This window comes from Pteronotus mesoamericanus, unplaced genomic scaffold (genome assembly GCF_021234165.1).
Source record: "Pteronotus mesoamericanus isolate MK-2021 breed Mesoamerican mustached bat unplaced genomic scaffold, CSHL_Meso_final contig_90, whole genome shotgun sequence".
In the NCBI taxonomy this organism is placed as follows: domain Eukaryota; kingdom Metazoa; phylum Chordata; class Mammalia; order Chiroptera; family Mormoopidae; genus Pteronotus; species Pteronotus mesoamericanus.
In genome coordinates this window covers 21,811,683-21,836,351 of record NW_026555277.1, presented here as the reverse complement: position 1 = coordinate 21,836,351, position 24,669 = coordinate 21,811,683, and the positions used below count along the sequence as shown (strand labels likewise).

The 24,669-nt window shown below is 38.4% G+C and overlaps 1 protein-coding gene across 1 annotated transcript; it reads left to right on the top strand.

The window, feature by feature from the left end:
- The first annotated feature begins 129 nt into the window (after positions 1-129).
- STRADB (STE20 related adaptor beta) lies at positions 130-23,317 on the top strand. Its single transcript, XM_054585837.1, has 12 exons — positions 130-347; positions 3,347-3,445; positions 9,663-9,743; positions 14,475-14,574; positions 16,989-17,110; positions 18,009-18,117; positions 18,950-19,073; positions 20,270-20,441; positions 20,742-20,846; positions 21,007-21,251; positions 21,949-21,991; positions 22,493-23,317. The coding sequence occupies exons 2-12, from the start codon at positions 3,434-3,436 to the stop codon at positions 22,634-22,636; spliced, it is 1,257 nt and encodes a 418-aa protein (XP_054441812.1). The 5' UTR covers positions 130-347; positions 3,347-3,433; the 3' UTR covers positions 22,637-23,317.
- Positions 23,318-24,669: the final 1,352 nt, after the last annotated feature.

The following is a 24,669-nucleotide window of genomic DNA, read 5'->3' as shown; positions in this document are numbered from 1 at the left end:
CCTGTCGACCCTGCCCCCCCGTCCCCCAGAGTTGTAGTTTCGCCTTTGCCCCGCCCCGAAGCCCGAAGGCCACGCCCCCTAGTTGCCTGTCCCTCACGCGGGAGGCGGGTCCGCGACCCCGAGTCGGGGTGGGGCGAATCCCGTCCCGACAGATAGCCTGGGACTGGGGCAGAGTTCCTGGATCGCCGCCCCAGTCCGGGTCGCGCCGGCCTCCTGCGCCCCGCGGCCCGCGCTGGGAGCGGGCCTTGAGCGCCTGCCGTGCCCCTCAGCACTGGACTCCCACGCCCGCCGAGGCCCCGCATCGCTGGCCGCCTGAGGAAGAGTCACTAGCCGTGATCGCCTCCAGGGTAATGAAGGGAGGCCGGCCAGGGAGGGGACTGTCAAGGGGCCGGTCGGGGACGGGAAGGAGGGCGGCTGGGTCCGCGCAGGCCACGGGAATCCCGGGGCTGACTCGCCGCTGCGACTGGAGCGCGGCCCCCCGCCTCCGGCGCAGCTCCGGCTCTGCCCGGATCCCCTGGGGACGCCGTGGCAGAGGCACCTGCGTGCCCGGTGGGCGGTGCCCGCTGGTGTTGGGGGCGCCAGATGCGCGAGGTCCGAGCTCGCCGCCCCACTCTCCACCCCCAGTTCCCACCTTTGGCCGCGCTCACGGGCCTGGCGGAGTTTCCGGACTGAAGACACCCTCTGACCCGGGATCCATGTGCCACCGTCTGCGAGCTCATTATACAAAGCCCGCCTCACCCCACCTTTCCCCCGAAAAAGCAGGACTAGGAAGGAACTTTTTGCAAAAGTAAATGTCTAAGCTTCCTTTTATCCTTAGTATTTAAGTTCAGCGTTGCGTTTTTCCCTCGTGGGTTTGTTGTGTCAGGTACCCTTTTCCTCTAATCTTAATCAGAATTTGTGACACAGCGCCTACCTAACACAGGGCACACAGTAGGCGTTCATTGAATGTTTTTTGAAAGCATGAGTCACGATACTAAGTTTGGAAAATTCTACTGAGTTGTGCGTCGCTATAATTTTTAAGATATTATGGGTTCCCAAGATCACTTTGAAAATTACAGTAATTTTAAAGCTCAGCAAAGAGAGTGAAGTTTGTTTTGTTTTGTTTTGTTTTTTGCATTCCCTATAATAATGGACTGTTGGATGCTAAAATTGACTCAAAACCCAAGTTCTGTAAAAAGGCGCAGCTCCTCGTTTTCACTGAAAGTGTCAACCTTTCAGAGTAAAACTAGCATTCTATTATTAAGTTATTTATAAAAACTTTATCCTAATTAGCTTTTTAGATACTAGTGCAAGGGACCACACTGATGTGAGTACATTTAGAAAACTGGGTCTCTAAAATACGGATTTAAAAAAAAACACATTTATATTCATACCTAGTGAAAGAGCATGTAGAGAAAAATATGACAGCAAATCCCCACCCCCTCCACACACACACAAACACACACACCTCCCAGCTCCTTACTAAGTGCAGCTGCTGCCTTGACTTCAAAATGTCTTGTAAAATTCTCTCTTAATAGACTGGCATAGCTAAGCAAAAACCCCTGGGATTAAACTACCCCATGTGGACAACCCCTTTAGTACTAATAAATCTCACAGATTGTGCACATTTCTTCTCAGTTTTTCTGAAAAGTAGTAAGGTAATGAAACTTAAAGTTTTTGTTGTTACTGTTGTTAAGAAACTACTGATGTTAAGTGGAAAAAGCAGGAAACAACATCCTAATAACCAGAATATTCAGTTCATCCTGACGTCCCATGTCTTTCTGCTCATGGGTAGGTAAGTTACAAGTGGTCAGGGCCTTATCTGCCCTGTCACCAGTGACTGTCCCCAATGTCCAGTGCAGTGCTCAGTCCACAGTAGCCATTTATTAAACAACTGTGGAATGAATACTTGGCTGTTTCACATAACAGTATAATGACTTTCAATCTGTATGTGGTTTTTTCATTTGCTTGCATATTTCTTTAGAATAGGTTACTAGAAGTGAGAATTTTACTGGGTCAAAATGTATGAATATTTTCATGGTATCAAAATAGTGCCAACTAGCTATACAAATGAGCTGTACCATTTTGCACTGGTATATTTGAGTGTGCCTTTCAGAGCATCCTCTCAAGCTCTTATATTGATACAGTGTTTGGTAGTTACGGGTACTTTCAGAGGAAGTATTTCATTTGATCTCAGGCACCCTGGAAGGTGGCCAGGACAGGCATGGCATTCCTCCTTTTGTAGCAGAGCAACTTCCAGCGCCTGAAATTGTTACAGTTGAATGACAGTTAACAAAGTAATCATATACTTTCAGGTTCTTCCTCCCATTCTTTACCTTTGGTTTGTAGTGAACATCTTGAATAAATTCACATCTTTCCTTAGCAATAAAATTGGATACCACTCTATAATATCAGTGGTTTACAAAATCTTCCTTTTCTTTCTCATTTTGCTCGATATTTGCAGATACTTTCATCAAACTTGAGGACTTCGTGAAAATGAAATAATAAAACACAATTTATATGAAAGAAGAGAGATTTAGTAGGTAGAAGGAAACAACCAGGCACTATCAAGTTTAGAACATTACTACCCTATTAGGAAAGATCTGGAAACTTTTGTAGCTCCTCAAATCTGAAGAAGTTACTCTTAAATCTCTGAATCTGTTGCAGAATCTTCATAAACTATTTAGCTTAATACTCTATTAGTGAAAGTAGACAGGATTCATTTCCACAGTTATCTGTATATCTTTCATATCTGTCAGTAAATTCCAAGAATAGAATTGAGAACAAAAAAAAAGGTAAAAAATATTCAATCTACCAGAAATATTATTTTCACATGAAAACAAACAAAAAAAAAATTTAAACATGTGGCAACAAGAAAATATTATTCTTAGTTTGTTACTAATCCTGATCCTTCCAAATTTGCTAGTCAGAGAACCCAAATAATTTAAAAGGTAATTAATCTGAGAAGGAAGTTTTGGAAGTTTCAAAGTATATTTATAAATGGGCTTCCTAAGGCACCATTTATATCAAAAGTGGGTCCAACATTGTTTTTCCATATTATTTTCACAGTTACTTAGAGTTCTTTTAAAATAGTACAGAAAAAGACAGAGGAGGAGAGATGCTGATATATTGACATTTTGAAAATATCCAGAACCTCCCTTCAATTTCCCTCGGTCTTTCTGTCATGATGTCAGATCCCAAATATTGTTCAGTAAACAGAAATGCTCTTCAAAGACTTTCCAGTAATGTCTCTATCTAGTCCTTGCATCAAGGGATTGCTGCCTAAAGTGTTGTGTGGGTTTATGGCAATTAGTTCTTCAAGAAACTTTTATATAAGTCTGAATTATTTTGCTTTTGTTTTTTATAGTAGGATATTTCTGCACCTTCAAGATAAGCAAAAATCTTCTCTGCAATAGATGGATTTTTGTCACTTTCTGTGAACTAAAGCGATTCAATGTCTCTTCTGGTAAGTTTTTGTTAATGTTGATCTAATTTTGTTAAATGTTAATGCAGAATCATAACAAAAGGCATATTCTGATGGGATATTCTTTACCCTGAGATGTTGTTTTGACTTGGATGACTTATTGTTTTAAAAAATTGAGTTAAATTCTCATTGATCTTTTGTTTCTTCAAGAGAGTCTCTCCTATACTTTTCTGATATACTCATTTTCTTTTCCTTTGACCCATACCCACTTTTTCTCATACATATTCTGTTCTTGGATATGCCTCTCTCATCCAGTTAGCTATGCTTTATTATTTAAATCTTTCAAAAATGTCCTGTACAAATTTCCATCTGACTAAAGACAGGCAAAAGAAGAAATTTTTTGAAATAAGCCTCTTGACTTAACAAGACAAAAAACATTTGAATCAGTGTGCAATATGAGGTATAGATACCACCTTGTTTTCTATTAATATAGATCCATGTCTAATGTACTTTAGATATTGGCATCTACTTTAGATTAAGTAGTTTTGGGACTTTCATCATGTCTTATACAGATTACAATACAATACTTGAATATTTGAATTATATTAAAGCAACAATCATTTAAAAAGTGATGGGTACATTTGTATGAGGACTTGTAGTTTATAGAAAACTTTTATACATTATATCTCTTTCAGTCTTCAAAGTTGTGAGTGATTGGCAGGGCAGGTGGTATAATCCTTATTTTGAGTTTGGCCCAAGATTGCAAAGAATTAGAGCTAGGTCTCAACTCCTATCTGCCAATCAACACCTTCATTTGCCAAGTCTGAGAGGCAGTACTAAGAAGTTAGAAGAAGGTATTATTAGTAATACAGAATGCATTTACTTTATGTTTAAAGTATACCTTTTCTGCTTAAAAGGGGGAGCTTTATATATCTGGAAAATACATTGAGGTGAGATACCTACCTCATTTCCAAAACAAGGATCGGCAAACTTGTTCTGTAAATAGCCGGGTAGTATTTGTGTGCTATATGGTCTCTCTTAAGTTACTCTTCTGTTTTATTTGGTGTGAAAGCAACAATAGGTGATATGCAGATGAGTGGGTCTGTGGGTCAGTTGAATGACCCTTGCTCTAAAGGATTACTTAAGATGTAAAAGGGGCACCCATTTATGATCAAAACACTCAGCAAAATGGGAATAAATGAGGCATTCCTCAACGTAATAAAGGCCATATATGAAAAACCTACAGCCGACATTGTACTCAACAGGCAAAAACTGAAAGCTTTCCCACTAAGATCAGGAACACGACAAGGATGTCCGCTTTCACCACTTCTTTTCAACATCGTATTGGAAGTCCTAGCCACAGTGGTCAGACAAGAAAAAGAAATAAAAGGCATCCAAATACGAAAGGAGGAAGTAAAACTATCATTGTTTGCAGATGACATGATAGTGTACATAGAGAACCCTGTAGACTCTACCAAAAAACTCCTCAACCTAATAAGTGAATTTGGCAAAATAGCAGGATACAAAGTCAATATTCAGAAATCAAAGGCATTTTTGTACACCAGCAATGAAAGAGAAGAAGAAGAAATCAGAAAAAAAAAATACCATTCAATATAGCAACAAGAAAAATAAATTTAACCAAAGAGGTAAAAGACCTTTACGCAGAGAACTATACAACACTGAAGAAAGAAATTAAAGAAGACACAAATAAATGGAAGCATATACTGTGCTCATGGATTGGAAGAATTAATATCATCAAAATGTCCATAATACCCAAAGTAATTTATAGATTCAATGCAATCCCTATTAAGATACCAATGACGTATTTCACAGAAATAGAACAGACATTTCAAAAATTTATATGGAACCATAAATGACCCCAAATCACCACAGCAACTTTGAGAAAGAAAAACAAAATAGCAGGGATCACAATACCGGACATCAAATTATACTACAAAGCCACTATATTCAAAACAATCTGGTACTGACACAAGAACAGACCCATAGACCAGTGGAACAGAACAGAAAGCCCAGAAATAAGCCCAGGTCTATATGGGCAACTAATATTTTACAAAGGGGGAAGAAACATAAAATGGAGCAATAATAGCCTCTTCAACAAATGGTGTTGGGAGAGCTGGACAGCTACATGCAAAAAATTGAAATTGGATCATCAGCTGACATCATACACAAAAATAAACTCAAGGTGGATAAAAGACTTAAATATAAGTCGCAACACCATAAAAGTCCTAGAGGAGAACATTGGCAGGAAACTCTCAGATATCCCACGCAGCAATTTTTTCACTGATATGTCTCCTAAAGCAAGGGACATAAAGGAAAGAATAAACAAGTGGGACCTCATCAAAATGAGAAGCTTCTGCATGGCTAAAGAAAACACCAGCAAAATGAAAAGGGAGCCAACTGTATGAGAAAATATATTTGCTAATGATACATCAGATAGAGGTTTGATCTCCAAGATACGTAAAGAACTCGCTCGACTCCACTCCAAGACAAATGATCCAATCAAAAAATGGGCAAAGGACCTGGGCAAACCCTTTTCCAAGGAAGAGATACAGAGGGCCCAGAGACATTTGAAAGGATGCTCGGCATCACTAGCCATCAGAGAAATGCAGATCAAAACCACAATGAGGTACACTCACACCGGTCAGAATGGCCATCATAAACAGATCAACAAATAGCAGCTGCTGGTGAGGCTGTGGAGAAAAGGGAACACTAGTCCACTGTTGGTGGGACTGCAGTCTGGTGCTTCCATTATGGAAAGCAGTGTGGAATTTCCTCAAAAAGCTGAAAATGGAACTGCCTTTTGATCCAGTGATTCCCCTGCTGGGACTATACCCTAAGAATCCAAAAACACCAATTCAAAAGAACCTATGCACCCCAATGTTCACAGCAGCACAATTTACAATAGCCAAGTGTTGGAAGCAACCTAAATGCCCATCAGTAGATGACTGGATCAAAAATTATGGTACATTTACACAATGGAATACTACACAGCAGGAAGAAAAAAAAGAACTACCGAATTTCACGACAGCATGGATGGAACTCGAGAGCATTGAGCTAAGCGAAATAAGCCAGGGGGCGAAAGACAAATACCATATGATCTTACCTATAAGCAGAACCTAACCAACAATACAAAGATGCAAGGAAAATAAGACCAGCAACACTGAAAGGAAAGGAAACCAACAGAGACAAGAGGGAAGGAGGGGGGAGCGGTGGGGGGAAAAAGAAAGGAAAGGGCAAGTCAAGGAACATACAGCAAGGACTCATGGACAAAACCAAAGGGGAAGGGTTGAGGGAGGGAGGAGGAAGGGGGCAAGGGAAAGTGGTGCGGGGAAGGCAGAGACAAATGTATTTGAAAAAAGTAAATTAATTTTTAAGAAATAAAAGATGTAAAAGGGCATTTGATAAAGATCCTGAAATGATTCAGAGGCTTATATGGTTACTCAGGGCTTCCAGATTTTGGGAAAATGAGATCATTTATCTATTTATTTATTTAAAATGTATTGATTTTCCACATTTGGGGAAAATGAGATTATTTATTTATTTATTTTAAATGTATTGATTTTAGAAAGTGAGGGAGAGAAACATCAGTGTGTTGTTCCACTTTATGCATTCACTGGCTGATTCTTGTATGTGCCCTGACAAAGAATGGTACACCCATCCTCGGTGTATCTGGATGAGCACTAATTAACTGAGCTACCCAGCCAGGGCTGGAAAAAGGATATTTTAATCTATTCCGTAATTATGGATTTTGTGAAAACTAATAGATATCATAATGGGTGATTTATATTCATTTAATTTATTAATAGTTTTACTTTAAATGATATTGCTGCAATAATGAAATATTTAGAATCCTTTGACTCAAAATATTCATGTTTTTTCCTCAATGAGATATTTGTGCAACTGAGAGTTGGTATTTTTACTTATAAAGGACATTTCCCCGTTTAAGTTTTACCTTCTGTTTGATAGTTAAGAAGTGATGTTTTCAAACATAAGTAAAATATTTTCCTTTTAGGTTCTCTACAGGGTTAACTGCTTTTCACTTGGCTGTTATGATAATGGGAAAAAAAATCACATTAAAAAATATTTTGGATGGTTTTAAATCATTATACTGCCAAAGATATTCACATGTAGATTTTTCACGAGCTGTTATATTCAACAGCATTCAATTAATTCAATGTGGATATAAAAAATATTTTTTAAGAATAAAATATGACTATTTTGTGTGGGCAGCTTTCTTGCCTTGTGAAAATTTTATATAAAGATAATGAAATGTAAGTTTACTATGTTAGTTTATAAAATAGTTTCTATATTTCTATAAGTAGAAAACATGGATCGTAATTCTTATTTTGAAAATAAATTATGGTTTAAGTTAAAAAATATGCCTAATATATCTTAAATTAACTTCTTTTCCATCCAAAAAGGTGATGAGTATTTTTTAGAGAGAGATTCTTTTTATATGCTTGAATGTATTTTGATAGCTGTGTTAGAGGTGCCTCCCAACCTGCCCCTGCCAAGTCCACTTTGGGGTTTGGTGATTCGCTAGGAGGACTTGCAAAACTTGGCATATAGTCATACTCACAACTAAAATTTATTGCAACAAAAGGATACAAAGATACAAAGCAAAATCATCAAAGGGAAGAGGTACATGGAGTGAATTTCGGTGGAAACCATGCACAAACTTCCTAGAAGCCTCTCTCAGTGGAGTCACATAGGATGTGCTTAATTCCCCCGGAGTTGTGACAACATGTGTGACATATTGCTCATAAGAGACTCATTTTCAGGGTTTTTACTGGGGATTGGTCATGTAGGTGCCCTCTGCTAGCAGGTAACTAATTCCAGACTCCCAGAAACAAAGCAGGTGTTAGCATAAATCATACTGTTTGCACTAACAGCTTAGGCACCGTGAGCTATTGTTATCAGAGAATGGTGGGAACCTTCCCCAAATTTAAACTCCTAGATATTAGCTAAGGGTCAATCTTGCAAGCAGGGCTTTTCAGACGACAGCATTTTAGGCCTGCTGTGTTCACTCTTTTCTGCACAATGGTGTTACTTATTATTGAGAAAAATTTAGAGTAAATGTTGCAAAAATATATATAAATATCAAATATAATGTATAAATGACCTAACTGATGGTTATTTTCAATATGAGCAACAGTAAGAAGTGACTTCATAAATTGGTATTGTCAAGTTCATTCACCCCAGGCAAATCAATAGAAATTTTGCAGCAGAAATGATTCCACAACTATCTTGACGTTGTTAGCTTCTGTTCTTCAAGGGTAAGATTTACTTAAAACAGTGGGGATATATGGCAAATTATTGTGATATGGTTGATAAGGTATATCAACTGTAGGAATTTAAAATAATCTGTAATTCAGGCTAACTGGGAAAATGATTAGCATGATTAATTTGATATTCTGGCATATTTTAAAAGAAAGGGAGTTTGATTACTTTTAAGTAACTGCCTACAAAGTATTAATGAATGGATTTATAAAGACCCATTTGATGTTAGTACTTTAATGTGCATATAAAAATAAAGGTTCATGAGATGCTTGAGAATAATTTATTATGAAAATCTATTTCATAGAATTTGTTTATAGCTTTCTTTTGACTTGTCCTTTTTTCCTAAATAGTATAAGGTCAGTTGCACCCTATTAAATGATGATGTGATAAGTCACATATAGATGTTACCTGTCTTTCTTGGCAATATGTGACAATAGGACCATGGGTTAAAATGCAGGAAAATGTAAATCGTGATAATGGAACTATCACGATTTGAGTTGAAGTTAATGATGTTTGTCACCTTAAGAAACAAAAGTGGTTCCAGATAGACTCAATATGTGGTTTAATGTAGATCAAAATGGTTCCTACACTTAAGAAAAAAAAGTCTGAGAATCACACTTTTATAAAATGATTGTAATGGGCACAGTAGAATAATCTTTAGCTATAATTCAGAAGAAAACTGCAAAGATGATGGAAGTGTTAAATATCAACACCAGCTATAAAAATTGATACTGTGACCTCCAGAGAGAGGACTAGGATCAGAGATATCCCTTCTCTCCCTTCTCTCCCATACTGAGTACCTCCACAGTAGGAACCCTGGCTTCAGTTGCAGGTCCCTGCATGCTATCCTTCCCCTCTGTCCCTCACTCCAGTCACTAGACATTTTTGTATCCACACACCACCCCTGCTTGCCTTGTGGCTTATTTTTCACTTATGTAATTCATTTTTGAATTTCCAGAATTGTTTCTGCACTTCAAGAACACAAGTTGAATCACTCAGACCTGAAAAACAGTCTGAAACTGGTATCCATCAAAACTTGGTAAGAAAATGATTGAATACAATTAATACTCCTCCTTTGTCTTCTGTAATACCATTCGCCCGTGGTTCTCCTGTATCTCTTCTTCTTTACTGTGTCCTTTACTATTTCTCCTTGCTCTGCTCCTGCTTTTCTCCAAAGGTCTATGATTGACCTCTGCTCTTCTGCCTAAACCAGCTCTCCTTGAGCAGTTTCTCCCGTTCGTATGGCTTCAGTTGCTCAGATTTCAGATTATCCTGGAGCTGCCTCAGGTATTCTTTCAGGTGAAGAGGGAACCCTGGCATCAAAGCAAACTGATGATTTTCAAATTTTTACCTACCACCCTGGCTCTTTCTTGGGCACCAGAGGTGTCTATAGAATACCTTGCATTAGGGTTTGCACAGGCATCATTACGCAGTTTGAGTAAAACCTTGAATCTTCTCTCAAACTTCACCAACACATTGTGTTTCCTTCTTTGGCTAATGAAAACCCATCTGCTGAGTCATCCTAACTAGAAGCTGTGGAATTATTCTCACACTGCATGTACCTCTGCTCCCACATCTAGTTATACACCAAGTTTGATGACTCTGTTATACAGCAAGTTGGATGACTCTGTATCTGAAACACCCTTGAATCTATGCCCTCCTTCACCTGATCGCTAATGCCACTCAAGCCTCATCATCTCTCACCTGGAATATTGCACATAGACTCATTGCCTCTAGTCTCCTAGACACACATACAGCCTCCTCTCATCACTCAGGTCAGTATTCAGCGCTGTTACCAACCCAGGCCTGCTTGAATCACTTTCCAGCTTTGAAGTTTTCATTGGTTTCCAAAAGCCTATAGGTAAAGCCTAAACTTTTTTTTTTTAAATCTAGGAAGTTCATTGGGAAGTTCTTTTTAGACCAATAGTTGTGAGGGGTGGTAGAGGTAGAATTGGTTGTGCCCAAGAAATCTGAAGAGCTATCTTAGCCGTTCCCATGAGTATCTCTGAAGCTGGCATGGCTCTACCTAATTGTCCTAACTTGTCCAAGGCCCCTGGGCATTTGTACTCCTGTATCCATCAGTCTTGGATACAGGCAGCCCCTAGGAAAGTGGCATAACCTCAGGCAGGGCAACTTCTTTCTGAAGAGGGCAATTCCCTGTACAAGACTCAGTTGCCTTGTAATTGAAGAGACAGGAGCCTCCATTCTGAAAGGAAATCTGGCTGTATACCGTAGTATCCACCAGAGGGAGAATCAGTTAATGAGTCAAGGACAGGAGATACTACTAAGAGTCTTAGGATACTAACAGAGGTTTTCTAAGGGAGTGAAGGGGAAGCCCAAACTTCTTAGTGTGGTATAGGGACTCTTAGTGGTATGGATAAGAATAATTTTGAGTTTTATTTCTTGCTACTGAGTCTTTGCACATACTCTTTTTTTTTTCTGCTTGAAAAGATCATTCTCCTTTTTCTGCCTTTAAAATTGCACCTCATTCATAAAGAGTTGGCTCAAATAGCACATCTCTGAAGGCTTTCCTCTTGTACCTTTTATCTCATCATGTTCCTACATATCTTACACAGCCCCATAAAATGGCATTGATTATAGTATCTCACAATGATTGATGTATACACCTCTCTGACTATTACATGATCCCCATAGAATAGACATCCTGTCTTTTTTCATCTTTGTCTCCCCCGGGCAATGCCTGACGTAAATAATATTTAAAGAAACATGCTTGGGAATAAATACTTCTCTGGGATCTCACCACCCCCCTCCCCCTCCACCATCCTTACTTCATACTGTAATTCTCACTGCAAAATGGAACCTGCGTTGCAAACGGCTTGTTTCTTAAAAAATAAAGTAATCCCATTTAATCCTGTTTATACATTTATCCTGATTCTATCTTCAGTTGTCTTCATTTTTGTCATTTTACTTTTTACCCACGAATTCTCTAAAGCCTTCCAGTTACCTGCCCTTTTGTACAATAGGATGTAGTGTCTAATCCTAGTTTTCATTCATATATTACCCTTCAGCCCTGACCAGTGTGGCTCAGTTGGCTGAGCATTGTCCAACAAACCGAAAGGTTTCCAGTTCAGTTCTTAGTCATGGCCCATGCCTAGGCTGCAGGCCAGGTCCCCAGTTGGGGGCTTGCAAGAGATAACTGATCAGTGTTTCTCTCATACTTGCTGTTTCTCTCCCTCTCCCTCCCTTCCCCTCTCTCTAAAAATAAATAAATAAAATCTTTAAAATATATATTACCCTTCCGATTGAGATAGTGTTCGGAGAGTAAAGTGTCTGTTGTTACCTCCTTGCTGTTGCCAAGAAAGAGAACTGAACTCAGAAGACTTCCACTGTGTACTGCCTATTTTTTTTTTTTTGTATGTGCTAAAATATATGTAACTTAAAATTTACCATTTTAACCATTTCGTGTGTACAGTTCAGTGATATCAAGTACATTCAGGATGCTGTGCAACCATCACCACTTCCATCTCCATAACTCTTCATCTTTTAAAATGGAAACTCTCCACCCATTAAACAGTATGTCCCCATTCCCTCTCCCTCCCATTCCCCTGGCAAGCACCACTCTACTTTCTGTCTCTATGATTTTGAGAACTCCTAATACCTAATATAAGTGGAGTCACACCATATTTGTTTTTTTGTGAGTTATTTCATTTAGCATAATGTTCTCAAGGTTCATTTGTGTTGCAGCATGTTTCCTTACTTTTTAAAGCCGGGTAATATTCCATTGTATGTGTTCTGCGCATGCATTCATCCGTGGATGAGCATGGATTGCTTTCACATTGTAGTTGTTGTGAATAATGCTGCTGTGAACATGGGTGTACAAATATCTCTTCAAGACTTTGACTTTTTTGCTTTCTAATTCTCTAGTCATCAAATCAAAAAGAAAAGAGAGATTAGTTTGGGATGATTTACTCTTAGTAAACCTATGTGGTCTTCTTACTATTACCATGTTGTTTTCTTAAGTATTCATAATTCACTTATCTAGTAATTTGGTATCAGACTTGACTGGGTAACTGCAGCAAGCTGGCCCCTTTGCTTAGTTTTTCCCTTACTTGGAAAATTGGGTCAGGATTTTGACTATTTCCATTAATATCCTAGATTTAATTGTCTTTGGCCTGAAAGTTTGAACCTATTTAAAACAATAAATAGGCTTCAGCTAGTTTTTTACAACCTATGAGCACCCTTTCCAGTTTACTTTTTTTTTAAAAGATTTTATTTATTTATTTTTAGATGGGGAGTTAAGTTGGGGGGAGAGAGAGGGAGAGAAACATCAATGTGTGGTTGCCTCTCGTGTCCCCCCCACGAGGGACCTGGCCCAGAACCCAGGCATGTGCCCTGACTGGGAATCAAACTGGCGACTCTTTGGTTCCCAGGTGGGCACTCAATCCACTGACCTATACCAGCCAGGGGATGCCCCTTCTAGTTTAAAGAAGATTTTTTCCCTAATGGAGAAGATGAAAGCAAAGTACCGGTTGATCAGTCTGATTTCAGTCCATCAACCTTGTGCGATTTTTTTCAAGCAGTGAGCTATCAGCCTCAGTTCATTCTGTGCTTTGGCCTGCCTGCCTGGCTTACAGGTGATCTCTTATTTTTTTTTAAATTGTTATATGCTCTTCTTTCTGTCTCTTACATGTGTTCTTTAAATCTCAGTTTATTTGAAGACTACCTGTTCTAAGGAAATTAATCTGATTTATTTTGTTTTTATCTTCTTTTTTCTTCATTGAGATTATTTTCAATTGTATAGTAGAATTTCTTTTCATAATCTGTCATCCTTCTTTAACAATATTCACCTTTATTCATCTTTAGCCATGAGCTTATATTTTTTCTGCTCTCTTAAAACATTAGGGAACACGTAGAATTAAGGATATAAAAAGTAGTTCACACAATTTCTGGCACATAGTAATATCATTTCTAACCCCCTTCTTCATTCTCCTTGCCTTGGAGACAGTAATAAGATTCTAGCCACCTGCTGGTGCCTGTAAGGCTTCTAAGAGTCTTTTGGAGCCCTGGTGTCCTTTGGGAGCGCCTCATGGCTATCATATGACACCAGTGGCATTGGCCTCATTTTTCTCCTATGTGCCCGTTTCACTGCCACTGGGATGGGTGCAAAGCTAGAACTTTGACTCTGGAGCACCCTGTGAGCTGCCCCGTATTGCTTCATGGTCATTAACTCAGGAGGTATGATTTTTTCCCCCCCGATCTCTCTTCTGATTCACTTCATCTTGTGAGAAATATCTTCAGCAATTTTAATAGACTGGGGTGTGGAAATTGCTACTTGACAGTTAATACATCCACTGGCTGAGAATATGCCTGTCTGAGCAATGGATAAAACTTGTGATCACTTGAAGCAGTAGCACAAGCATAGAATATTACTCACAGGTTCCTGCAACTTTTCCTTTGAATATTTATTTATTACCTCCCTTGAAGACTTAAAAACCATTCTTAACAACTCCTAAAAATGCATACTGGACATTGTGCTGGCGAGTATCCTTCGCTACCTGTGAATCTGTGTTTCCTGCCTTCTCTTCCTATACAGGCTGATCGCTTTTTAACTGACATCAATCATTAGCAGTTGTAAATTCTTTCTAGATCTTAAAATAGTGTCTTACGTCACCTTTCAATATGTCCTTCTAATAAGCACTTGAGTGTTTGAAAATACAATATCTGTATTTTCTATTGGGGCAGGGTACCAAATTGGGAGACCAAAAAGGTGTATACCTATTTTGTTTTCATCTTTTCTAAAACAACGCAGGTTGATGAGCCAACCCGTTCCAGGTTGCCTCCATCCACTAGACACAGTGAAGTGATTTGTTCCACCAACGTCTCTCACTATGAACTCCAAGTAGAAATAGGTAAGAATCATGGATTTCATATCATTGATCCTTCATTGTTAGAAATGAAATTGATGACAAAAAGATCTTTTTAGTCATAGTCCTTTAACCAGACTACCTTTTTTTTTAAACTTAAAAACTTACCTAAAATCCCATTTGTAATAAAAACCTATCTCTGTCAAGTTTGGAACAGGATGGGTATTATGTGTAGCCTTATACATGTGGAACATTTGCTCTGAATATTCAGAAACATCCATCAAGTAGTACAAACAGGTGCTATGTTAGATGCTAGGAACATAAAGCCATGCAAAACACCTGAGGAGTTCACATCCTCTCTGGGAAGATGAACACATTAGATAGCTTTGCTTCATCCACTAGAGGATACTACAGCAGAGGTGTGCTGAATGCTTTGGGAACAGAAAAGATGGAGCAAAGAGGAGCTGGATCCTGAAGAATTAGGAAGAGGTTGCTAAATGTTCTAGTCGAAGTATTTGTTACAAACAACAGAAAGCAATCCTGGCTAACAAGCAAAAAAGAAATTTTTTAAACAATATTGCTAACTCAGAGAATTATTGGCTGGAGAAATAAATGGCCTGGAAGAAGGCAAGAAGAGCTACATGACTGGAGCCACAGCCGGGGCCACGGCACAGGCGCAGCCCAGGTCGAGTGGAATCTAGTAGGGTACCGGCAGCACCCCGGGACCCCGCGGCACTGAGTTCCGACTGCCCCTGCTGCTTCATGTCACTCGCTGTGTCCTCTGGCTGGACAGGCTTAGCACATTGACCCTCCGTGCCAGGGTCAAGGAGACAAAGGGAGAATAAGGATCTGGCCTTTTCTAAAATAGCACTAGTGGAAGTGCCCTAATATTAGACAGGAGGTTCAGATGGGGTCAGTTCAAAAGAGAGAAAATATATTGGGCTGGCCGAAAAATTCATTTGATTTTTTTCTCTAAGATGGCTCTAGTAGCTCTTAATTGTCTTTAACTTCATTCAGAACAATTTCGTTAGATCGTATTGTGACAGCTGTCATATCAGCGTGCATTTAAAAAAAATTATCAAAATTGGTGAATTTTTATATAGCCATTTTAATAGTTAAGATGGAAGAAAATATGCAACACTTTGGCATATTATGCTTCATTATTTCAAGAAAGGTAAAAACACAACTAAAATGCAAAAAAAGATTTTTGCAGCATGTGGAGAAGGTGCTGTGACTGAATGTGTGAAATGTGGTTTGTGAAGGTATGTGCTAGAGCTTTCTCTCTGGATGATGCTCCACAGTCGGGTAGACCAGTTGAAACTGATTGCAATCAAATCAAGACATTAACTGAGAACAATCCACATGATACCTCATGGGAGATAGCCAACATACTCCAAATATCCAAATCAATAAAATCATTGGTGAAAATGAAAAATGTGTCTTTTATTTTATGGAAAAAACTAAACAGACTTTTTGGCCAACCCAATATTTACTTCAATAGATGACTGAGGAAGGATGGTTAGGAAGAGACTACCACATAGTTGCCTAGAAGAGGGAACACGGGGAGGGCAGGCAGTGGTAGGAGATAAATCTGGGAGGTCTGGAACACACTGTGAAAGACTTCCCATGGCATATTTAGAAGTTCAGGCTGTCTGTGTGTCAGCCCCCACAATGTATCAATTTTATCACTGAAAGGACTTAAGGCAGAAATTTGGCACTTCCCCTCTCTGTGCTAGAAAGACATTGTAGAACAGTGATGATGGTAATAATAGCATCGAAATAAGGCATTATATTGAACATCTTATATAGATTTTTCATTTTACCCTTTACCACTCCCATTTTGCAGGTAAGAATACTGACGCTCTGAGATTTGAAAGCAAACCTTTCTGACCGCAGGATCTAAGCTCTCAGCTGCTGCACTATAGTATCTTTCTATTATTAAAATGCTGAATTTAGAAGGACAACCGCTAGCAATTCTAAGCAGCATTCCGGAAGATGTAGTAGATTAGTTATAAGGAAGTATCATCCTCATCACCTGGGTCTTTTTAAAAATTACAGTGCGCATGTCCCATTACAGGCTTACTGAATCTGAATTTCTGGTGATTGGAAGCCAGCCGCGGGATTTTGAAGGGGTTTTCTCGGTGGTTTTGGTGCGCGCCCTGGTTCAGAACACAGGGCGCAGCGAGGGAGTCACTGCCTCTCTCCAGAGGAAGAGGACAGGACTTGAACTAAGGCAATGATGCTGACACTGGAGAGGAAGGGACGACTTTGAGACTAATGTCTTTTTAAAGATAAAAGTGGCAGAATTTGGTGACTGGAAAAAGGGAGGGAGCTAATGCTTATTAAGTGCCTATTAACAGTGTTTTCTTGAAAAGCTGAAGTTTTTAATGTTGATGAAATCCAAATTATCAATTTTTGTCTTCTCTGGTTGCTAACACAAGTTTTACCTCTGATTGTAGGAAGAGGATTTGACAACTTGACTTCTGTCCATCTTGCACGGCACACTCCTACAGGAACACTGGTGACTATAAAAATTACAAATCTGGAAAGTTGCACTGAAGAACGCCTGAAAGCTTTACAGGTAACAGTATGAAAAAAAATAATACATTTAGAGTACTATCTGTCTGAGGAGTTAACATCTATAAAAATTTTTCTTCCAAATTATTGTTTTGTTGGAGAAAAGTAGCTTTCTTTCTTCTAGCAAACATGAAATTACAGAGTTAGAAAGAATACTAGGAAGCCAGATCCATGAAAGAATAAATATACTCAAACTTTGGTAACTACTATAAATTCCTTCAAATAAATACCGTATTTGAAATGCTGGTCTGAAGATTTACAATACTCCTAGTCAGTCCAATCACAAATAGTCATATGGGGAAATAGAAAGAAACAAAAGCAGATAGTTTCCTTTCCAAATAGTTAAGTAAAATTCACTTCTAGATTGATAAATTTTAACAGAATTGCCTTTCAGGAATATTATCATACCATTTTCGTTGTCACTAATCATTTTTGATATAAAGAAGGAAAGGGTTTTGTTTTGATATTGTCCTCATGCATATTTATACACAAAAAATTGGAAGTTAATAGTTGTTTTCTCTGTGATGCAATGTTAGCAGTGACTTTTATCTTCATGTATTGATGTATTTTTAAATGCGTCCAGGCTAAAAACATAGTATCATTAATGAGTATGACCTCTAGAATCAAACTAAGGTCAAATCCCACTTTCACATGTATTAATTATGAGCTCTCAGACAAGTTTTCTGGCTTATTTCTAAGTGTCCTCTTCTGTCAAATGGTAATTCTAGTATCACAGTGTGTGGTGGTTGTGAGATTTAAAGCGATGACAGCACTAAGAACAGTGGTTGGTACTAATAAGTTTTACTGAGTATTAGCTGCCATGACTGCTATTATCTTTATCATAAGGAAAGAAAAGGTTTTCAAACATCTTCAACGTCTTCTCTCTCATGCGTCTCTCCTAGAGAGCTGTGATTCTATCCCACTTTTTCCGGCACCCCAATATTACAACTTACTGGACTGTTTTCACTGTTGGCAGCTGGCTTTGGGTGATTTCTCCATTTATGTCCTATGGTAAGAAAACTCGTTCTAAGTAAAATAACTCATACTTTAGCCTAGATGCTATAATTATAAGGATAAAAGGGACCTTAGATTTATGATGAACTCAATTCCAAATTTCATGATAATATTTCTGTTTCTGGTTCATGTTGAATTTCAGTTTTCAGAAAAAAGCAGAATAGGTTTGATGATCAGTGGACCACCACTGCTTCTCCAGGAAGCCCACGCCGTGGCGCCTGCTGTCTCTTCCCTTCAGTGTCCTTCCTCTCTGTCTCTCGGTGGAGAGCTACCATTACCCTTCAGGCACATCTTCCCCTTCCCTGTTTCTCTACATGGTAAACCTCTTTTCCTGTACTGGAAACTTCTGTGCACGTACCTGGCTCCTTCACTGGATTTGAGCTCCTTGAGGGCAGGATTGCGTATGTGTTTATCACATGGGGCACCTGGGTGCTCATCCAGTACCGAGCACAAAGCAGTGTTCAATAAGTGTGTTGAATAATTAAATGAATGCTCTAGCACTTTAATTTTTAGCACAGCTTTTGTGAATTATCTCTGGATTTAAAAATATTTCTTCACATGTATATACACACAGTATGTACTTTTTTAGTAATATTGAAAATCATTAATTTTCTTTTCTGATCTCTAGAGTGTCATTAGAAAAGTCTTTTTAAATATTCTTGAAGGAAAATTACCTTTGCATAGGAAAATGGTTAGACTGTAAAATCTAACAAGGGTGTGTGTGTTGCGGGGAGGGGGGCGTGTTTATGGTTGAAAAGAACATTTAAAACATAGCTAGAAGCCAAATCACTTTCAATATTCACTTTAAGATTTCAGGGGTTTCTTTCAGGTTCAGCAAGTCAACTCTTGAGGACTTACTTTCCCGAAGGAATGAGTGAAACTTTAATAAGAAACATTCTCTTTGGAGCCGTGAGAGGGTTGAACTATCTGCACCAAAATGGCTGTATTCACAGGTATTTACTTATTTGTATGTTGCAAAATGAAAGAATTTTAGTGGAAGAAATTTTTTAGGGAGATTTTAGGAAGGAAGGGGCTGTTGAGCGTCCGAAGGAGGAATAGGAAACTTGTAAATAAAAATCGAGGGAGGAAGGGGCAATAGCTACTGTCGATGTGAGCTCACATTTTTGTTCATTCGCCGCAGTGTGCAGACCCCGTCTCTGTGCCGAGTGCTGTGCCCGGTGCTGCGGAGAGCGCCTGCCCTCCTGCGGCTCAGGTCTCAGTCTAATGCGGGATGTAAGCTGTAGGGAGTGGGATCCTAGTTAGCTCTTTTTTTTCCTTTAGCAAATAGCTCCTTTATCTGTTTTTTGTCTTTAAGTCATAGTTATGTCATATACAAATTGTGACTAAATCTTTCTTTGATTTCTTAAATATTTTGTAACAACTTGAGATTATCGTACTAAATATCAGTTCTTATGACCAAACTGTAGGTGCAGAATTGGCTAAATATTAAAAAACAGCGCTGTTCTAAGATACTCTGGGACTTTGTTTTCCTTTTTAATTTACTTTTAAATAAGCTTTTTTTTAATTGTTTGTTTCTATCTCCTTCAAGCTTTTTTTTTCTGTTTTGTATTTTTAGCAGCACTCTGTTAAATGAGAATTTATAACACACTCTACTGTAATTAATCAAGATTTTATTATACTTTACCAGACTATTATTGGTCATCCTACTCTATTTGTCTGTTTGAAACTCTATTAGTTTCCAAATCCAGTGTTTTAGATGAAAAACAAAACTTGTTTATAATTTCTTTGACAAAATAGTGTTAATACCATGAAAGGCTGTCTTTTTTTTTTGGATAATATTGCATTTAGCTTTATGCTTTAAATATTAGTTGATTTTTTAAGACTTCCCCTTGGGTGTTTTGCAATACCATCCTAAAAGAGTGAAATTAATCATTTGATTCCATTCCAAGTTTGAAAAAAAATGATCACTTCCAAACATGTAGCTGTCAGTTATATCTTTCCTTGTCCTAATGCTATATTAAACAGCTGGAAGGATTCCTTCATTTCCTATATAGAGAGAGCGGTGTGCTGCTATTTTATAAAGAGTATTTAATTTCCAAGAGAATACATGGATTTGTTCTGACCAGATTTTTATTCTCTCTCCATTGGCCAATTTCCTAGCATTTAGGATTGTTTCTTTCTGTTCTAGGAGTTTTAAAGCCAGCCATATCCTCATTTCTGGTGATGGCCTAGTGACCCTTTCTGGCCTGTCCCATCTGCATAGTTTGGTTAAGCACGGACAGAGGCATAGGGCTGTGTATGATTTCCCACAGTTCAGCACATCAGTGCAGCCGTGGCTGAGTCCAGAACTGCTGAGACAGGTCAGGTGTGGCCGTTGCATTGGGTTGTCTGTGCGTCTCGAGTGTCTTATAAGCGTGACTATAAAGGACAATTGTGACTTTATATTTGGATTGGTGAATGGACTGCTACTGCAAGACTTTTTTCTTTTTCTTGTCAAAATTATTATCTTAGGAATTTTAAAATGTGTGCCATGTATTAGGTATAGCGTGATTTCTTATGAGTTTTCCCCCACTTTTGTTCACCGCCCTTTATCAAAAAAGCACATGTATGTAACTTTTAAAGTTATCTAACTAAAGGACTTCAAATTAATTGTTCTACAGGATTTACATGGATATAACGTAAAGTCAGATATTTACAGTGTTGGGATTACAGCATGTGAATTGGCCAGCGGGCAGGTACCATTCCAGGACATGCATAGGACTCAGGTAAATGCTCCTTAAATCCCTGAACCACCTTCCTTTCATATGATCCCTTATATTCTAGATGCTACCTGTTGAACATCCTTGCTATAAGACTCTTAGGATCCTTATTGTTGTTGTTTTATAAATTTTGCCTGAAAAGAATTGAAGGAAATGTTTCTTTTAGATGCTGTTACAGAAACTAAAAGGCCCTCCTTATAGCCCATTGGATATCAGTATTTTCCCTCGGTCAGAATCCAGAATGAAGAATTCACGATCAGGTATAGACTCTGGGATTGGAGAAAGTGTGCTGGTCTCCAGTGCAACTCACACAGTAAATAGTGACAGATTGCAAACGCCATCCTCAAAAACTTTCTCACCTGCCTTCGTTAGCTTGGTACAGCTCTGTTTGCAACAAGATCCTGAGAAAAGGTAATACTGCTTACTTCTAATTAACAGAAAACATGTTTTATATTTTATACAAGTTTTATGATAGTCCCTTCCCACCAAATGCAAATTTTTAATCAGTCTTTTGATAAAAACAATTATGATCTAATCTAGACAGTATCAATGCTAAAAACAAGTAGAGGCAGTGAGCAAATGGGAAGAATACAGCATTCAAAGTCAGAACACTCGGCTCTAGCCTTAGCTGTTTTATTTCCTAACCAAGTCACCTTGTAAAAATCAGTTAATCTTTCTGGACATTACTTACTACATTTATGTTAAGACATTTTAGAAATTTCCAAGCAGTATAAAAATGTTATTTGCTGCTATTATAATAATATAATTATCACCATAAATAACTCTATATTATCATTAGTATTTTGGAAATAAGGTGTATGTCCTGTCTTTTTTTAGCCTCTTAATGCCTAGTATAAGCTCCTTATAATTGATAAGTGCCCAGTAAATGTTGAATTTTGGACTAATTGAAGGATATCTCTAGAATTAATTCTTCTCATTAGTCAAGGATGAAGCTAAGAATTAGGCTTCCTGAGATATATTAGTTTTCCTTTTAATTTATAGTTTTGGATTTTATAGTTCTAAACCTAATTTCTAATATATTTTAACATCTAAAAACCTACATTCTAATATGAGGTTCTGTTTTTTTATAACTTTTAAAATTTTTCAGGCCATCGGCAAGCAGTTTATTATCCCACGTTTTCTTCAAACAGGTAAGCTGACCTTTTTCTGTTGTCTAGGAGTTTTTAAATATTATTAAAAAGTCACTTCATTTTATTGGCTTAATGGGACAGTTTGGTTACCAAGGTTCTTAATAATTTTCTTGAAAGATCAAGTTAAAATCAAGAAAACATTTTGGTAGTTCAGTTACAGACTTTCTAAAATACATCCATTCTGCCACAACAGGTAAAAACAAATGGAATATCATCATGTATTACTATATTCTCAGTTTCCTTTAATTCTTATTACTTTAATTTTATTTTTCTATATTATCTAGAAATGACTTAAAGGCAAAATAATCCTGATAAAAATCAGTTTATTTGGCTCTCACTTCTTCCTGTTTTCAGATGACCAGAATCAATGGCATTTTTAGTGAAAACCCCTAAAAACAATTTTAAACACTTTTAATGATTTCTTTGGGCGTTATTTATTGCTAACAAAACCAATGTATTGAGTTTATAAACCAAGAGCCTTATTTTGAGTTTCTTCAACAGATGAAGGAAGAGAGCCAGGATTCCCTACTTTCACTGTTGCCTCCTGCTTATCACAAGCCGTCAATAGCACTGCCTCCAGCGTCACCTTGGATTGAGCCAGAATGTGATTTTCCTGATGAAAAAGACTCAAATTGGGAATTCTAGGGCTGCCAAATTCTTTTATGTCCTACATACTTGACACTTTCTCCCTGCTGCTTTGCTTCTGTATTGCTAGGTACAAATACTAGGATTATACTTGAAAATACAGTTGGTGCACTGGAGAACCTCTCATTTAAAACCACTCTATTCAAAGGAGCATGAGTCTGTGGCCCTTCGGTTAGCTCAGAGTGCTATTACAACTCCAGGGAAACTTCAGAATTATAAATTCAGCTACATTTAGTGTCACCTGTTCTCAGATTTGTTCCCCAAAGCTGTGACTAACTCTTCTTGCTAAAAACTCTCAATATATTAAGTTTTTGAGCCAGTTAATCCTTTCAGCATTTTGCTGCCCTCAGGGGAATGAGCCCTCAAAGGACAGTGCTTCCAAGTACATTTTTTTTTACTTCCAGATTCTCTAGCCTTTGTGATCACCTATTGTTAGACCAACAGGCTAGTTTATCCTGGCATCAAACTCTTTTCTGGTAACAGGGAGAATGTTTATACTTTCCCATTTTCCTCTGTTAATACTTATGGTAATATGAAACTGAGCCTCACTCACATTAAATGATTCACTTGAAATATATAGAGATGTTGTGGGTTTGTTTTTCTTTTTTTAAAAGGGGCTAAAGTAACACTTTTCTACTTATATAAATCATGGATCCTGAATTCATGCACCCCGTGGGAGCTCAATAAAGATTTATTGAATTGAGTTTATGCTTTTACTTACTTTCTTTGTGTGGTTTGATAAAACCTAAAACATAGATTCGAATTTGTTTTGCCAAGGAAAGCCGGTTTGCAAACAAATAGGTTTATTTACAGAACCTGTGAATTGGGGACAACCTGGTATTTGATTCAATGGAGGGAGATGTTCTGGTCCTTTATATGATTATTCTTGCTCCTGTAGGTGATGCATCATACAATGACATGGAGATCTTAATTCATGGTATTACCATAATAGCAAAAGAGAAATGCTGTGTCTCAAAGAGAGTATGTGGTTTGAACTGTGGTAAATTGGGACCTCTCTCAGCGGATTTTCTTAATCTGTATGCTTTTACTTAACATTCCATTAAAATTATTTTAAAATGATTGGCTTAAGACTAAAAAGTTAAAACCAACGATACAGTGTATAAATTACTAGACAATTGGAAACAAACCTTTTCATGTTTATTGGCTAGCCCCCATCAAGAATGTTTAGGTCCCTCCATCAAGTAAGCCACAAAGACCTGCCAGGGTGGAGGAGGGAGAGAGAAGAATGAGCAGAGGCCCTCAGATCACATGTAGTGATAGGGGCTACAGTAGTCCTCTAATCTTCTAAATTCCCCTTCAGCAAGAGGGCATCGCAGATAGCATCGAGGAGGTTCTCCAGAATCAGGTGGAGTGTTGATAGGCGTAATGCCAAAGAGGGCTGTGAAGACCATGGAACAGTGCCCCTCGGATCTCCTGAGGGTGTATTACTGTTCTCCAGAGAAACAAAACCAACAAGAGATGTATTATGAACTGCCCCACACAATTAGGGAAGCTAACAAGTCCCAAGATCTGCAAGGTGAATGGGCAAGCTGGAGGGGAACCTAGAACCAGAGGTGTTCCAGGCTGAAGACCCAGGAAGAGCTGATGTTTCAGTTTGAGTCCAAAGGGCAGGAAAAAGCAGATGCTCCCGTTTGAGGTGCTCAGGCAGGAGGGGTTCTTTTCCTCAGGGGAGGGTCAGCGTTTTTGTTCTCTTCAGGCCTTGAGCTGGAGAGGCCCACCCATATTAAGGAGAGCAATCTGCTTTATTTAGTATACAGACTCATGTTAATTTCATCCAGAAGACCTCACAGAAACACCCAGAATAATGTTTGACTAAATATCTGGGCACCCTGTGGCCCCATCAAATAGACACATGAAATGAACCATCATAGTAGCTATTGTATTGAACAATATTTGACTGATAGCCTTACCCTGAGAATGTCTTAAATTTTGTACCACCGGATCCCTGCTTGCTGTATTAGTTCTCTGTTGCTGCTGTAACAGATTACTGCAAATTCAGTGGCTTAAAACAA

What these genes read in the sequence shown, in the direction of transcription:
- STRADB (XM_054585837.1), top strand. An exon ending in CTGGTATCCATCAAAACTTG is followed by an intron (nt 9,744 to 14,474) that starts GTAAGAAAATGA and finishes AAAACAACGCAG; the next exon opens with GTTGATGAGCCAACCCGTTC. An exon ending in AACGCCTGAAAGCTTTACAG is followed by an intron (nt 17,111 to 18,008) that starts GTAACAGTATGA and finishes CGTCTCTCCTAG; the next exon opens with AGAGCTGTGATTCTATCCCA.